The sequence below is a fragment of the Heterodontus francisci genome, chromosome 6 (genome assembly GCF_036365525.1).
Source record: "Heterodontus francisci isolate sHetFra1 chromosome 6, sHetFra1.hap1, whole genome shotgun sequence".
NCBI lineage: Eukaryota > Metazoa > Chordata > Chondrichthyes > Heterodontiformes > Heterodontidae > Heterodontus > Heterodontus francisci.
In genome coordinates this window covers 87704752-87720847 of record NC_090376.1, presented here as the reverse complement: position 1 = coordinate 87720847, position 16096 = coordinate 87704752, and the positions used below count along the sequence as shown (strand labels likewise).

Sequence of the window (16096 nt, the reverse complement as noted above, 5' to 3'; positions counted from 1 at the left end):
TGGCCTCCGTCCCGTCTAGAGCCACCTCCTGCACCTGGTTCTCACAGGCAGCCTCAATGCTGATTGTGACAGGAGGACCCGCCGCCATGGCCGCAACCGGGACCGACAAAGAGAGCGGGCCCGGCAGCATACGAGCGCATGCGCACCACTCGCCAACGGCCGTGCACAATACGTCACCGGAGTGATGAAATTGAGTGAACCGGACCCAGAGTCTGAACAGACCACCGTGCATCAGGGAGTCCAGTGCGTGTGAACAGACCACCGTGCATCAGGGAGCCCAGTGCGTGTGAACAGACCACCGTGCATCAGGGAGCCCAGTGCGTGTGAACAGACCACCGTGCATCAGGGAGCCCAGTGCGTGTGAACAGACCACCGTGCATCAGGGAGCCCAGTGCGTGTGAACAGACCACCGTGCATCAGGGAGTCCAGTGCGTGTGAACAGACCACCGTGCATCAGGGAGCCCACTGAGTGTGAACAGACCACCGTGCATCAGGGAGCCCAGTGCGTGTGAACAGACCACCGTGCATCAGGGAGCCCAGTGCGTGTGAACAGACCACCGTGCATCAGGGAGCCCAGTGCGTGTGAACAGACCACCGTGCATCAGGGAGCCCAGTGCATGTGAACAGGCCACCGTGCATCAGGGAGCCCAGTGCGTGTGAACAGACCACCGTGCATCAGGGAGCCCAGTGCGTGTGAACAGACCACCGTGCATCAGGGAGTCCAGTGCGTGTGAACAGACCACCGTGCATCAGGGAGCCCACTGAGTGTGAACAGACCACCGTGCATCAGGGAGCCCAGTGTGTGTGAACAGACCACCGTGCCAGGGAGCCCAGTGCGTGTGAACAGACCACCGTGCTTCAGGGAGCCCAGTGCGTGTGATCAAACCACCGTGCATCAGGGAGCCCAGTGTGTGTGAACAGACCACCGTGCTTCAGGGAGCCCAGTGCGTGTGATCAAACCACCGTGCATCAGGGAGCCCAGTGAGTGTGAACAGACCACCGTGCATCAGGGAGCCCAGTGTGTGTGTGAACAGACCACCGTGCCAGGGAGCCCAGTGCGTGTGAACAGACCACCGTGAATTAGGGAGCCCAGTGCCTGTGAACAGACCCCCGTGCATCAGGGAGCCCACTGAGTGTGAACAGACCACCGTGCTTCAGGGAGCCCATTGAGTGTGAACAGACCACCGTGGATCAGGGAGTCCAATGAGTATGAACAGACTGTACATCAGGGAGCCCAGTGCGTGTGAACAGACCCCCGTGCATCAGGGAGTCCAATGAGTATGAACAGACTGTACATCAGGGAGCCCAGTGCGTGTGAACAGACCACCGTGCATCAGGGAGTCCAATGAGTATGAACAGACTGTACATCGGGGAGCCCAATGAGTGTGAAAAAATCATTCTACATCGGGAGCCGAATGAATGTGAACCATTCTGCATTAGGAAGCCCTGCTTTAAAAAGGCTGAGGACTGAGAAAATTATGCCAAATATGACAAAACATTCTGTAAGCATCCTTATAGATTTGGGAGATTGTCAGGAATTTCATTGTATAATTACTGCACAGAAAGATGTCATTCAGCCCATATGTCCATGCCATCTCTCTACAACAGCAACTCAGCTCATCCCACACCCCGGCCCTTTCGCCGTTACCCAGCAAATCTTTTTTCTGGAGGTGCTTATCCAATTCCCTTTTGAAAGAAATAACTGAATCTGCCTCTACCACACTCTCAAGCAATGCATTCCAGATCCTAACCACACACTGTGTAAAAAAGGATTTCATTATGTTACCTTTGGTTTTATTGCCATTCACTTTAAATTGGTGTCCTTTGGCTGTCAACCCTTCAGTCACAATTTCTCACTATCTACTCTGTCTGGATCCCTTATACTCATCCTTGGAACTATTCTTGTAAAACTTTTCTGTACCCTCTCTAAAGCCTTCACATAATTCCTAAAGTGTGGTGCCCTCCAGTTGCGGCCAAACCAGCAGTTTATAAAGGTTCTTCATTCCTTCCTTGCATTTGTACTCTATAACTATTAATAAAGCCCAGAATCCCTTTCCAACCTTACTAGCCTTTCTAACCACTTTCTTAACCTGCTCTGCTGCCTTCAACAATTTTTGCACATATACCCCATATCTCTCTGTTCTTGCAACCCCTTTAGAATTGTACCCTTTAGTTTATGTTACCTCTCCTCATTCTTCCTCCTGTCAGGAGGATCTTGTCCCTCTCCTTGTTTGACTGCAACAGGGTTTATTTACAGTGGATGTGCTTGCCAATTCAGTGAATGTTTGACCTTTTTTAGTACTATGATCACTAAAGAACCAATTGGACAGAGTTTAAAGAAGAAAGAGGTTAGTTTATTGTATTTAAAATCAAAACCTGATCGAAGTAAAAATATGCTCCAACTTTCACACACACGAGAAAATCACACACAAATAGGTTATGGAGAGAATGATAGAATGGTTGTATTAGAATCCAGAACAAATAAAATAATATACAATCTGTGGAGTCTGTTCATCTTCCAGCTGAATTCTTGGTCCTGAAGTTTCTGGCTGGTAGAGTTGGCCACCTGGTTCAGGGTTTTCTTGGAGACAGTGATGTAGATGGCTTTCTCCCCGGAGTCTCTGCCTGCAGCAATGATAGACTTGGATGTTTTGCAGCCCACAGACAGGGTTCAAAACTTAGTGTTGCCTGGAGAGAGAGAGAGACAGACAGACAGACCACTTGGGTCCTGCATTGGTTAAAACTTAGTAGCTTGTCTGATGTGTTCAAAAGAAACTCCAAGTTTTCACATAGATGGAGAGACTGTCACATGATTAACCCAGTGTATTCGCTTTTGCAGTTAAATGAGATCCAAATCTAAGAATTCCAATCTCTCTCAGGTTTTATCGTTTCAATGTTTACCCCTTGAGGTTCATCTCCACCAATGTTAATGTTCCAAGATAGCTTTGAATGTCTTGCTAATGAAGGTGATATCAGGTAGATCATTCAAACTGCTCAAGCCATTGTTCTGGATGAGGGCTATTCAGATATGCATCTCCACCTCGACACCTTGGAATGTGAGTATTTCAATGCAAACTGTGATGCCCATCTTAAGCTGCTTTCTTTTTAAAAGTTGAATTTAGGTTTCCAACTGATGAATTAAAAACCATCATTCAGCATAGCACATTCATGACACTACCAACTGTATAACTTCACACTTCTCTGCATTAGGTTTCATCTGCCACATGTCTGCCCATTCCACCAGCCTATGTCCTCTTGAAGTCTACCATTGTGGTCTTCACAGTTCTCAATACTTACAAGTTTTGTGTCACCTGCAAATTTTGAAATTGTGCCCTGTACAAACAAGTCTGAGTCACTAATATACATCAAGAAAAGCAGTGGTCCCGGTACTGACCCTGGGGATCCCCACTGTATACCTTCCTCCAGTCAAACACACTCTGTTTCCTGTCACTCAGCCAACTTTGTATCTATGCGGCCAGTTTTTATTCCATGGGCTTCAACTGTGCTGGCAAGTCTGAAATGTGAAGTGATAATTTTTGGTAGGAAGAAAGGGGAGAGACAATATAAACAGTGGCACAGTGGTTAGCACTGAAGCCTCACAGCTCCAGCGACCCGGGTTCAGTTCTGGGTACTGCCTGTGTGGAGTTTGCAAGTTCTGCCTGTGACCGCTTGGGTTTCTGCTGGTGCTCTGGTTTCCTCCCACAGCCAAAGACTTGCAAATTGATAGGTAAATTGGCCATTGTAAATTGACCCTAATGTAGGTAGGTGGCAGGAGAATTGAAGGAAAGTGGGGATGTGGTAGGGAATATGGGATTAATGTAGAATTAGTATAAGTGGGTGGTTGATGGTCGGCACAGACTCAGTGGGCCGAAGGGCCTGTTTCAGTGCTGTATCTCTCTAACTCTATAAACTAAAGGGTACAATTCTAAAGGGGCTTCAGGAACAGAGAGACCTGGGGTATGTGGACAAATCATTGCCACTAATTACAAAAGGTAATTAATCCACACTGTAATTTACATTCTCCTAAGTTTAAAACATTACTCTTCAATTTGGGTCAATCATGCAATTGGCATGCCCACCTGTTAAGGAAAGCTTCAAGCTGTGGTTACCTAAGATCGGCAAGCAGATGGAGATCAGGCCCAGTGATCTCACACATTGTGACCTGCATATAACAATTCTGCCAAGGCCAGGAGCAAACCCACCAAAGGGGTCCTCTGACCTCGCCCATGAACCAGGTGACCAATGATAAGCACGGTGACAGAAAATTGCAGCCAAAAATTGAGAAGCAGTGCCTTTGATTAATGCAGGCAGATGACCAGAATATTTGTGCATTGGCTCAAATATTGGTTGGAAGCCACCATGCTATGCCACATGCTTCACCTCAGGTCCCACGAAAGATTCTCAAAACCGGAGAACTTTCCACTGAGAATGTTTACCCAAGCTAGTTGGTAGAACCTTCTGCCAGAAACTATACAGATGGAAAATGAAGGTGAAGAACTGAAGAGTATGCAACAGCAGGAATTCCACACAGCATAAAATATTACAAAGCAAAGCAGAGGTATTCAACAGGGCTATTGAGATCTCATGCAGAAAAGTAGCACTGTCTGAATGGGGTGAAATGAAATAGCTTCACTTCATACACCTCTATAGATCCAACAGTCGGGGCCCATTGCAAATTTGGTTTTGAAGAGGACATTGGCAATATATCCAGTGAATGCATCTGGGGACCTTCAGTAGCCAGTATTTCTCTAACTCTGGTGAATTTTGCAGTAAAGGCTCATCTTCCCTCATATATTCCTCCTCTCACATCAGTACAAAGCATGGATTTAGGAAAGAGGTTCAGTGAATATCACTGCCTTCTCAATCATGAGAAAGTCCCAAATGGAAACAACCGGGCTCCAAAATTTCAGCAGATCCAAGTAGAAGACAGCCAACTCACATAAGGAATTTCCTTGCAGCTTTATGTCAAAGAGCTGCCAGTCATAATTCATACTGCACAGGTGGCAAATTAAAAATGTTACCAGTATGCACTACTCGGAAGGATTCTCAACATAAAGGTATCTCATCGGTTTTGAAGGCAGAAAGTCACGAACTGGATATTGAAGCAGGAGAATCAGATACTCAGTATGTTCCTTTGTCCCAGAATAAATAAAAATTTCCCCAGGATCTTATCGACATTGAAGGATCAAAATGATCAGCCAGTATCATAACATGGCAGTCATCAGCTAGTAACATAGAAAATAGGAGCAGGAGGCGGCATTCATTATGATCATGGCTGATCATCCAACTCAGTAGCCTGTTCCCACTTTCGCCCCATACCCTTTGATCCCTTTAGACCAAAGAACTATATCGCACGCCTTTTTGAAAACATTCAATGTTTTGGCTTCAACTGCTTTCTGTGGTAGCGAATTCCACAGGCTCACCACTCTCTAGGTGAAGAAATTTCTCCTCACCTCAGTCCTGAAAGGTTTACCCCTATGACCCCTGATTCTGGACTCCCCCACCATCAGGAACATCCTTCCTGCATCTACCCTGTCAAGTCCTGTTAGAATTTTATAGATTTCTATGAGATCCCCCCCTCACTCTTCTGAACTCCAGCGAATATAATCCTAACCGACTCAATCTCTCCTCATATGTCAGTTCCGCCATCCCAGGAATCAGTCTGGTAAACCTTCGCTGCACTCCCTGGTTAATGACAAGGAATGTTGCCCTGTAGCTAAACATTTTTTGCAGCATCTTGAGATATGCAGAGATTTTTGTTTGGAGCTTGCTCCAATTGGTCAGCCAGATTTCCTCAGTAGGGCTCAGGTAGACTCCCAGGTATAGAAGGAAGATGGTGCTTCAGCTGAATGAATCTGAGCTCAATTAAGCAGTCTACCTGCCACTGACCCATTAAAATTCCACAGCACTTATTCCAATTGATCTTTGCTGAGTGCACTTGTTTGCACACACATATCTTCCACAAATCAACATAATCCCCCATCACAAGAATCACACCATCAGCATAAGACAAGGTGATAACTTCCATTATTGTTGAGGCTGGAGAGCGTGTTATAAAGAGACTATTCATCTTGACCAACTCTATGCCATTTCTAATAAATGGATTTTGTCCTGCATCTTAATTTATCCTGTTTTTGATGCAGTCTCAAACTTTCAAGATTTATTTCAGATTTCCAGCATTTTCTTAAAACAAATATTTGGATGAACAGAAAACTACAAATGCTAGAAACTGAAACAAAAAAACAGACAAATTGGCATTTCAGCTTGTGAACTCTTCAGGGTTACACTGAAGTGTCAGCTGAAATTACTTGTTCATCTCTAGAGTGAAGCTTGAACCTATGGATACACTCAAAGATAAGTCTTCCATCACTGAGCCAAAACTGACAGAATGACTGACCTACTGTCCTGCATGCTCAGACTGCTGCCAGTCTGAAGAAGAATAGTAGTAAGAAGCATTTGGCACATGTCCATAGAGCTGAATAAGTAAAAATTATAATTACGCTGAAATTGTGTGTATAAATGCTGTTTTGGCAAGGGTTGGAGAGTGGCTTCGATGAGATGAAAGGAATAGGAGCAGAATTCATTCATGCGCTTAGAAGGGTCAATGCATGTTGCAAGATTTGAGTCAAAGTGAGGAGATGTGGTCAAGAGAGGTCTCCAGTATTGACAGAAATAGCAATAGGATGGGACCAACGTTCACTTCATGCTGCATGAGAAGGTTTCTTTGTAAGGTAAAGTTGTACAACAGACGATCACAATTCAAGACCATAGCCAGACTCTGTTGTAGGGCATCCAGATATCTGATGTGTGCCTTCAAATTTCCAGTAATGTACCCTGTGAGAACTCTGGTTTCAGCTTGGAATCATCCCATAGTATATGAATTCTAGTTAATAGTGACCTTCACAGCCACTGGCAGTGGAATGCCAAGGGTTGCGTTGGACTGCTGGCTACATTGCAGTATATGTCACAAATCATTAGCTTTCCTGGTAAAGTGTAGCCTCCACAAGCATGACTGCTAGACCAGCTGCTGATGGGAACCTCTTGGTGCACAAGTTTTCTCTTCAGTGACTAAGGAAAAGATTACAGGCCTGCAGCATTTCAAGTCTTCATCCCGGAGAAAAGCAAGTGCAACAGAGAACTCTTAAAAATTCATAACACTGAAAGCATGTTACTTTATAATCTCTATCTCTTCTTGAGTGTGTATGTATCTGTATGAGCATGAAAGTGGGTGTTGTTGCATATATTTTGGGTGTTGAATAATAAACATTTATCTTTCTTTTAAAACTTATGAAAAAACCTGTCATGTGCCTGTTCTTGACAATTAAAGCACTCAGTCATAGAGTAATACAGCACAGAAACAGGCCCTTCAGCCCACCGTGTCCACACCAGCCATCAAACCTATTTATATCTAATCCCATTTTCCAGCACTTGGCCCCTAGACTTGTATGCTGTGGTGTTTCAAGTGCTCATCTAAATACTTAAATGTTGTGAGAGTTCCTGCCTGTACGAGCCCTTCAGGCAGTGTGTTCCAGATTCTAACCACCCTTTGGGTGAAATCTTTTTTCCTCAAATCCCCTCTAAACCTCCTGCCCCTTACCTTAAATCTATGCCCCCCTGATTATTGATACCTCCACTAAGTGAAAAAGTTTCTTCCTATCTATGCCCCTCATAATTTTGTATACCTCAATCAGGTCCCACCTCAGCCTTCTCTAAGGAAAAGAACCCAAGCCTATCCAATCTCTCTTCATAGCTGAAATGCTCCAGCCCAGGCAACATTCTGGTGAATCTCCTCTGCAACCTCTCCAGTGCAATCGCATCCTTCCTATAGTGTGGCGACCAGAACTGTACACAGTACTCCAGCTGGGCTGAACTAGCGTTTTAAACAGCTCCATCATAACCTCCTTGCTCTTATATTCTGTGCCTCGGCTAATAAAGGTAAGTATCCCGTATGCCTTCCTAACCACCATATCGACCTTTGCTGCTGCCTTCAGTGATCTATGGACAAGTACACCAAGGTCCCTCTGTATTTCTTATGGTCCTACCATCCATTGTATATTCCCTTGCCTTGTTTGTCCTCCCAAAATGCATCACCTCACACTTCTCAGGATTAAATTCATTTGCCACTGCTTTTCCCAATCTAAATCGTCCTGTAATCTAAGGCTTTACCCTCCTCCCTATTTACGACACCACCAATTTTTGTGTCATCTGCGAACTTACTGAATTCACGTCTAAGTTATTTATGTACACTACAAACAGCAAGGGTCCCAGCACCGATCCCTGCAGTACACCACTGGTCATAGATAGGCTTTCAATCGCAAAAACAACCCTCGACCATCACCCTCTGCCTCCTTCCCCTAAGCCAGTTTTGGATCCAATTTGCCATGGATCCCATGGGGTCTTCTTGACCAATCTCCCATGCGGGATGTTATCAAAAGCCTTACTGATGTCCATGTGGACTACATCAACTGCTTTACCCTCATCTACACACCTAGTCATCTCCTTGAAAAATATCAAATTTGTTAGACATGACAAAGCCATGCTGACTATCCTTGATTAATGCCTAACTCTCCAAGAGGAGAGTTCCTTCAGAATTTTTTCCAACAGTTTCCCTACCACTGATGTTAGACTCACTGGCCTGTAATTACCTGGTTTATCCCTACTACCCTTCTTGAATAATGGTACCACATTCGCTGTCCTCCAGTCCTCTGGCACCTCTCCTGTGGCCAGAGAGGATTGAAAATTTGTGTCGAGCCCCTACAATCTCCTCCCTTGCCTCACATAGCAGCCTGGGATACATCTCATCTGGGCCTGGGGATTTAGCCACTTTTAAGCCCGCTAAAACATCCTCCCTTTCAATGCTAATTTGTTCAAGTATATCAAAATCCCCCTCCCTGATCTCTACACCTACATCATACTTCTCCATAGTGAACACAGATGAAAAGTAATCATTCAAAACCTCACCTACGTCCTCCGGCTCCACACAGATTGCCACTTTGGTCCCTAATGAGCCCTACTCTTTCCCTGGTTATCCTCTTGCCCTTAATACACCTATAAAACACCTTGGGATTTTCCTTTATCTTGCCCACCAGTGTTTTTTCATGCCCCCTCTTCGCTCTACTAATTCCCTTTTTAAGTACCCCCCTACACTTTCCATACTCTTCTCGTGCCTCCACTCTTTTCAGCCCTCTGAATCTGCCATAAGCCTCCTTTTTCCCCCCTTATCCAATCCTCTATATCATTTGACATCCAGGGTTCCCTGGACTTATTGGTCCTACCCTTCACGGGAACATGTTGGCCCTGAACTCTCACTATTTCCTTTTTGATTAACTCCCACTGGTCTGATGTAGACTTTCCTACAAGTAGCTGCTCCCGGTCCACTTTGGCCATATCCTGTTTTATCATATTGAAATATCTTCATTGTCTGTCTTCAGTCAGTTGAAAGGTGGAAAAGGGGAGCCATCCCTTTATCTCTCACCTGTCCAGTGGGGGGGGGGGGGGGGGGGTGTAAAAAGAATAAAAGGGAAGGTCCCAACCACGATTTGTCTGCTTCCACCCCCACCACAATCAGACCCTCTCTAGATTTACATGCTGTCAGCTGTAGCCTCATGCTCTAGCAGTTCACGCCAGACAGGCATACAGCCTGTCAATAGGCTGGATGTGGGCAGAAAACTACAGAAAAAATAATTTAAAGACATTCTACATTAAAAATTGCAGGACGTTCGGGAAACCCATACCTCCAGTTTACCGTCCAGCAAAACAGAGTTATAGGGCTGGATTTTCGATGCGATCTGATGGCAAGTACGGGTGCTGATTGAATGTTGCATTCCCAGAAAGCGTCTCAGCATCCTGATGCCCCTTGTATGCAAAGTGATTTTGAAAGGGTAGGGGAATCCTGGACAGCTCCAATTAGTTGTTGAGATCGTTGAGGAGCTCATTAAAAGGGTTATCAGGACCAGCTTGTAATTTTCAGTAGGAGTGCACGGGGAAAATGCAATGTCTGAAACACAACAGGGTGCCGCTGTGGGGAGCCATGAGAGCTATTGGAAGGGCTGTTGAGCATATTTCAGAAGCACAGTATAAAAGCTCAGCTGCTCAAACAATGGCACAGACTAGACATTGCTGGAGCTGCAAGACTTGCATTTGACATTAGCCAGAGCAGCCAGGATGAGCTTCAGCAGATACATCCTTCTGGATAGCTGGGCGCCAAAGGAGCACTGTGGTTGCAGGGGGGCAGGGGAGGGAACTGTAGGGGGATGAAGGCGCTACCAGGACATAGGGTGCGCTGCCCAAGAGTCACCTACCTGCCAATGATAGTGCCAGCGCCACAGGAGGCTGTGCCTATCCACGCAGTTGGTCACAGACATTTGTGTTCTTATCCACAATGACTTGAAGCCTCATCGCCCCCATGGCAGTCCCTTACCTGCAGCCATCAAGGTCACTATGGCGTTGAATTTAACGAATCTGGGTCATTCCAGGGATCAGCTGCGGACCTGGGTGGCATCTTGCAGTCAGCAGCTCATCATGCCATCAGGCAGGTCACGGATGTCATACTCTGGAGGTAGAAGACGACATCTATTTTGACACAGATGGGCCTGCACAGACACAGAAGGCATTGGGATTTGCCACCATCGTGGATTCCCTCAGGTCCGGGGGGTGGGGTGGTCATTGATTGCACCCACGTAGCCATCAAGGCACCAACAGATCAGCCAGCTAGATTCCTGAACAGAAAGAGGTACCACTCATTGAATGTCCATCTGGTCTGTGACCACATGAAGAGAATCTTGCAGGTCTACTCTTGGTTCCCGGGCAGCTGTCATGATTCTTTCATCCTTCAAGACTTCCAGTTGCTGCACCTCTTCAGGCCCACATCCAGACTGGCTGCTGGGAGATAAGGATTATTCCTAAAGAGACGGCTCCTGATGCCCATCTACTATCCAGACACGGGTGGAAAGAGGCGCTACAACCAGAGCCAACTGCTAACATGTACCTGCATTGAACAGATCATTGGCATCTTGAAGATGTACTTACATTGTCTTGACCAGTCAGGTGGTGCCTCCAGCACCAGCCAGCCACAGTTTCGTATTCCGGTCATCTATGCGCCCTGCACAATGGGACAATACAAAGAGGCCTGGAGCTGGATGAAGAGGACCAGGAACGCCACTCGACCTCGGAGGAGGACTGGGAGGAAGAAAAGGAGGATGAAAGGATCGCTCCAGAGGTGGCCGATGCCCAGGCATTGGAGGAAGACCGCCAATGCCATCCCAAACTTCACGTTGAACAGCAGGTTGGCACGGCTGCAAGGGCCACAATGATTCAACAGCGTTTCACTTAACTGCCTCCAAATCCTTATGACAGATGACCCCAAAAGTCACATTCCAGCATAGAAAGCAATCATGCCGCAATGACCAATATCTGAGGAGTCGCATTGCCAACCATGACCTTGGAGAATTAGCATTCCACTATCAACAGTCTCCAACATCAGAGCATGGAAATACAGCAATCCCAGGCTTCGCCACCCCCCACCCACACCCTCTTTTGACATGAAGCATCGATAAGACACATCAGATTGAAAACAATTATTAACAAAATGGAAATAAAACAGCAGAGAAATGTAGAAAATAGCACCCAGATGACCCATTAAATGAAATTGATGGCGTGATGCCTTTCTTTCCCTATCACTTCTATGGGGTGCTCCCCGTGGCTGAGGATGAGGCGGAGGCAGCCTGCTCCCTTGTCTCTGCCTGAGATGCGCGTGGGGGAATCCTCCACAGGCTGCTGCACCTGCATCATTGCTGGGGCAGCTTCTGTCACAGGGCCTTGTGGCAAAGATGGTTCCTGAGTCGGAGGGGGCATGGGGCTGAAGGGGACACCGGTGCCCCGAAGGGTGGCCCCTTATATGACCCTGACTGCCTTAGCCCTTTCCTGGCACCCTTGGATGCTGGATGAGGCCACAGACAGGGATGCAGCTGGCATCCACTCCGAGCATCTCACTGTCATCAGTGACACTAAATGGTCAATGCTAGAGTCTCACTTTTTCTGTACATATCAGCATGGTGCTCATGCATCCACTCAGTGGTGCTGCATTTGGCTCTCCCAAGAGGTTGCCCAATCTCTCAGTGGAGGAGCTCATGCACTCAAAGCCCTGAGTAATGACGAAGCACATGCGCTGCATGGACTCCTTCATTGCCTGCTCATGGCTCATCAAGGCCTCAGGGATCTCCGATAAATGGGAACTTATCTGCCTGATTCTCAAGGAAGACCCTCCTTGTTTGTGACACCCGAGGGTTAACATCTTCACCCAGTGGAACATAGCTGTGCCGGTCCTCCATTGTCAGAGGGGACTGCCCACAACTGACTCTGCCACACGCTCCTCCTCCTGCTCACACATAATGTGAGGGTCACCCAGTGCTCCTCGTTCTATGCTAGTTTGTGACTCGACTGAAATAAACATGTCTGTGCCGGTGGAAGGTGCTGAGGAATGGTGCGACAGTGTTTGCTCCGGTACCTCGGCCCCTGCCAAGAAAGACGGCGATGTTTGCCCTTCAGCACGGCACTTCATCTCAGCTGCTGGTCCTGTGGGAAAGGGAAGAAAATGGTTATGAGGACTCGGCCTACTCATCATGTGCCCCCAGCACAACCAACCCCATAGAAGACATCGGTTGAAGTGCCAAAGTTAACATTAGGCAGGAGTCTCCTCTATGCCCTGCACCCCAAGATAGAGCTATCAAATGACCCTGCTGATCTTGGCCTCCCATCTCCCATGGACTGACACGTTGGCACACAGGCAATATCCAGTGCCACCTCTGCCATTGGGATTAGACTGTGCAGCTTGGGCACACCACCACCTATTCTGGCCATTTTGCAGGCTTTGTGAGCTCTCCTTTCCAGCAGGATGAAGAGAGAATAGTTAATGAGTGAGATGCCCTCCTTCACCTATTCATGCATGACATTCACATGAACTGGTGCACTCAGTGATGCCCCTTCTGAATATCACCCCTGAATATGAAAACTGCCATCTCAGTGATACAACTTGATCTGACAATGTTAGGGAGACCTATGGACATTGAGAGTTCAGATAGTCTGCGTGCTGCTGTACACAAATCTGGTCACCTGTCACCTGGTGCCGCTTACCACTCACCTTGCCAAACCTTATGAGATCACTGAATCTCTTCTGGCATTGGACCCACGTCCTTTGGGTCCACTTCCCTGCCGCTGACCTTACTCGCCACCTCCATCCAAGCCTTTCTAGTTTCCTTTGGAGGGTTCCTTCTCCCAGACGGTGGGAAAATGTCTCTTCTTTCACTGACAGCCTCCGTTAATGCCTCGAAGCTAGCCTTGATGGCTGCCGCTCACCTTTTCAAAAGGCCCTCATTTACCAAGTTCCACATCGATGCCAGTCTTAATGCTGCGAATTGGGCGCCACAGTGGCCCCCTGGCCAATTACTGTCTTGGCATCTGGAAACAGTGTCTGGAATGTAGAGCAGGGTCAGGATCCAGAAGTAATTCAGGCATTGGGTTCCTGATCCTGGACATAAAACCAGCCGAGAGTCATTCTGCCACAGGAGGCCATTTGGCCCATCTAGTCCACACTGGTTCTCTGTAAAGCAATCCAGTCAGTCACATTTCCCCCTGTGCCCCCTCCCCCTCAAACCACCATCTTCATAACTCTGCAAGTTTATTTCTCTCAAGTGCCCATCCAATTTCCATTTGAAATCATTGTTCGTCACCACTTCTACCCCCCTCATAGGCAGTGTTTTCCAGGTCATTGTCACTCACTGCATAAAAATGTTCTTTCTCACATTGCTCCTGCATCTCTTTCCCAAAGCAGCCCCACTGCCTCTGATCTAAAATGCAGGCCAACGGTAAAGGGATAATCCCATTGGAATTCTCATTATGGTCGCTGTAGAATAGGTGAGTGGACAAAAAAAGGACATCCCACAGCAGAAGACAGAAAGGTGGATGATGCAGTATTCAATAAAAGAAAACATAAGGCAGAATTTTAACTCAACAGACTGGTAGTGGATCAGGAACACATTTATGCTGGCAGCTCTTTAAGTCAGCCACCGTGTTAGCATTTTCAACCAGAGAGGGTGGGCAGGATGATGTGCCAAATCTGTCAAAGGTGTTACAACTGAGGCAGGAAGAGTGCATTGTTAATTCAGTTCCACTTCTCCACAGGTCACCACATATCAATAAATCTTCCCACTTACCAAAACAGTCAGTTAATTAGATACTCTATTTGTTCCCAGAATAAGCACAGCAACCAGGTTTCTTCAATAAACAAAATTATCCGATTATAAACCAAGCCTTAACCAATAATGAAGTAAATATATACATGAATTGAGATATTAAAGCCCCATATTTTATCCTAGCTTCACTCACACATATCCAAAAACCGGTTAACTGGGAAAAATAGGGATTTTTGTTTATAGCGGTTACAAAGAAATAGAAGGAATAAAAAAAAACTTGGTCTGCAAAGATATGGAAGTCCTTTGTTTTGCCGTGGTGTCCCAAAGTCAAATAGCTGGCTACCACTAGGAATCTTTCCAGGCGAGGTTTAGATTAGATTAGATTAGAGATACAGCACTGAAACAGGCCCTTCGGCCCACCGAGTCTGTGCCGAACATCAACCACCCATTTATACTAATCCTACACTAATCCCATATTCCTACCAAACATCCCCACCTGTCCCTATATTTCCCTACCACCTACCTATACTAGTGACAATTTATAATGGCCAATTTACCTATCAACCTGCAAGTCTTTTGGCTTGTGGGAGGAAACCGGAGCACCCGGAGAAAACCCACGCAGACACAGGGAGAACTTGCAAACTCCACACAGACAGTACCCGGAATCGAACCCGGGTCCCTGGAGCTGTGAGGCTGCGGTGCTAACCACTGCACCACTGTTGAAGAGGTTGTTGAAGAGTCTGTTTGGGTAGGCAAAGAAATTTAACTGCAGAAGGCTTCACATAGGTCTAACAGCAGGTGTGCAGCAACAGAAGTTTCAGTTCTCACACATTCGATGCAAAGTTTCTGCAAACATTCAGGAGTTCTTCAAAAATACAAGAGGCAAGAGTACAACTTCATATAGGCTTTTGCTTTTCAGCAGCAGGGATTCTTCAAAGAGAGGAAAGAGTGGTCTGGTTTTTCTTCAGATCTCCTGGCAAGTCCATATCAAATTCCAACTGCCTCGTTTAGTCCAAAAACCAGCATCTTTTAACAGTTCAAAGTGAAACTAAACTTTTTCCAAGCAAGTCCCCTGGTAATCATAAATTCTGTCTTGTTACAAGAAGTAGCTGCTCTCAAGTCAAAGCCCTGCTACGTTTACTTGAAATCACATGTTTTCCAGTACTTGTTTACTGGTGAACCCTTTTGTTGAACCTCCTTTTAAAAAAAACTCCAAAAGGTCAGAGTTTTCAGTTTTAAAGTATAGATTCCAAGTTTTAACAAAAATATAGGGAAACTCTCATAAAAGAAAGATTTCTAGTTAAAGGACTCTGGCAATAGTCAGAACGGTTGATACTGAAGCAGTTTGTGTCCGTATATGGATTCCTGTGGCTTCAGCAACCACAGGAATGGAAAGGAGGACTGGGAATGCTACCCCACCCCCAGGCCTTTGACTCTTGCCTGAAGGTCTTGCTGAGGGGTTGATGTTTGCAAAGGACAGGAGGAAGAGGCCAGTCTCGCAAACAAAGCAGGCGTGGATGGAAGTGGCCAAGGAATTGAGCAGGACTGTGGTCCCTCTAACCTGGAGACAGTGCCCAAGGACGTTCAAGGATCTCAGGAAGACAGGAAAGGTAAGTGGCAGAATGTTTTCAGGTGCCAACCCCCACACTTTGATTTTCCTAGCATTCTCCTGCACAACATTCACACCAGCACACCTTGCAGCTCCACTCATTCCTCTCTCGAGGAATCTTCTCTGATCCCCATAAACAGCCAATACTCACCCTCATCTTCGGGTCATCTCACACTCATGCCTCAGTCATCCTCTACAAATGTTGCCCTTCCCTCTTCTCCACACAATCCATTTCTCTCCTTGCAGGAGAAGCGAGCAGAGAGTTTCAGGGAGAGGCAGAGAACCAGTGATAGCTACC

At 46.5% G+C, this 16096-nt stretch overlaps 1 protein-coding gene across 1 annotated transcript in view; it reads right to left on the bottom strand.

Annotated features, from left to right (window-relative positions):
• med17 (mediator complex subunit 17) overlaps nucleotides 1-9845 on the bottom strand; it is a 57886-nt gene extending 48041 nt beyond the window's left edge. Inside the window, exon 1 of the mRNA XM_068034425.1 lies at nucleotides 9735-9845. Within this exon, the coding sequence (XP_067890526.1) occupies nucleotides 9735-9845 (111 nt within the window). The remainder of the gene's footprint in view (nucleotides 1-9734) is intronic.
• Nucleotides 9846-16096: the final 6251 nt, after the last annotated feature.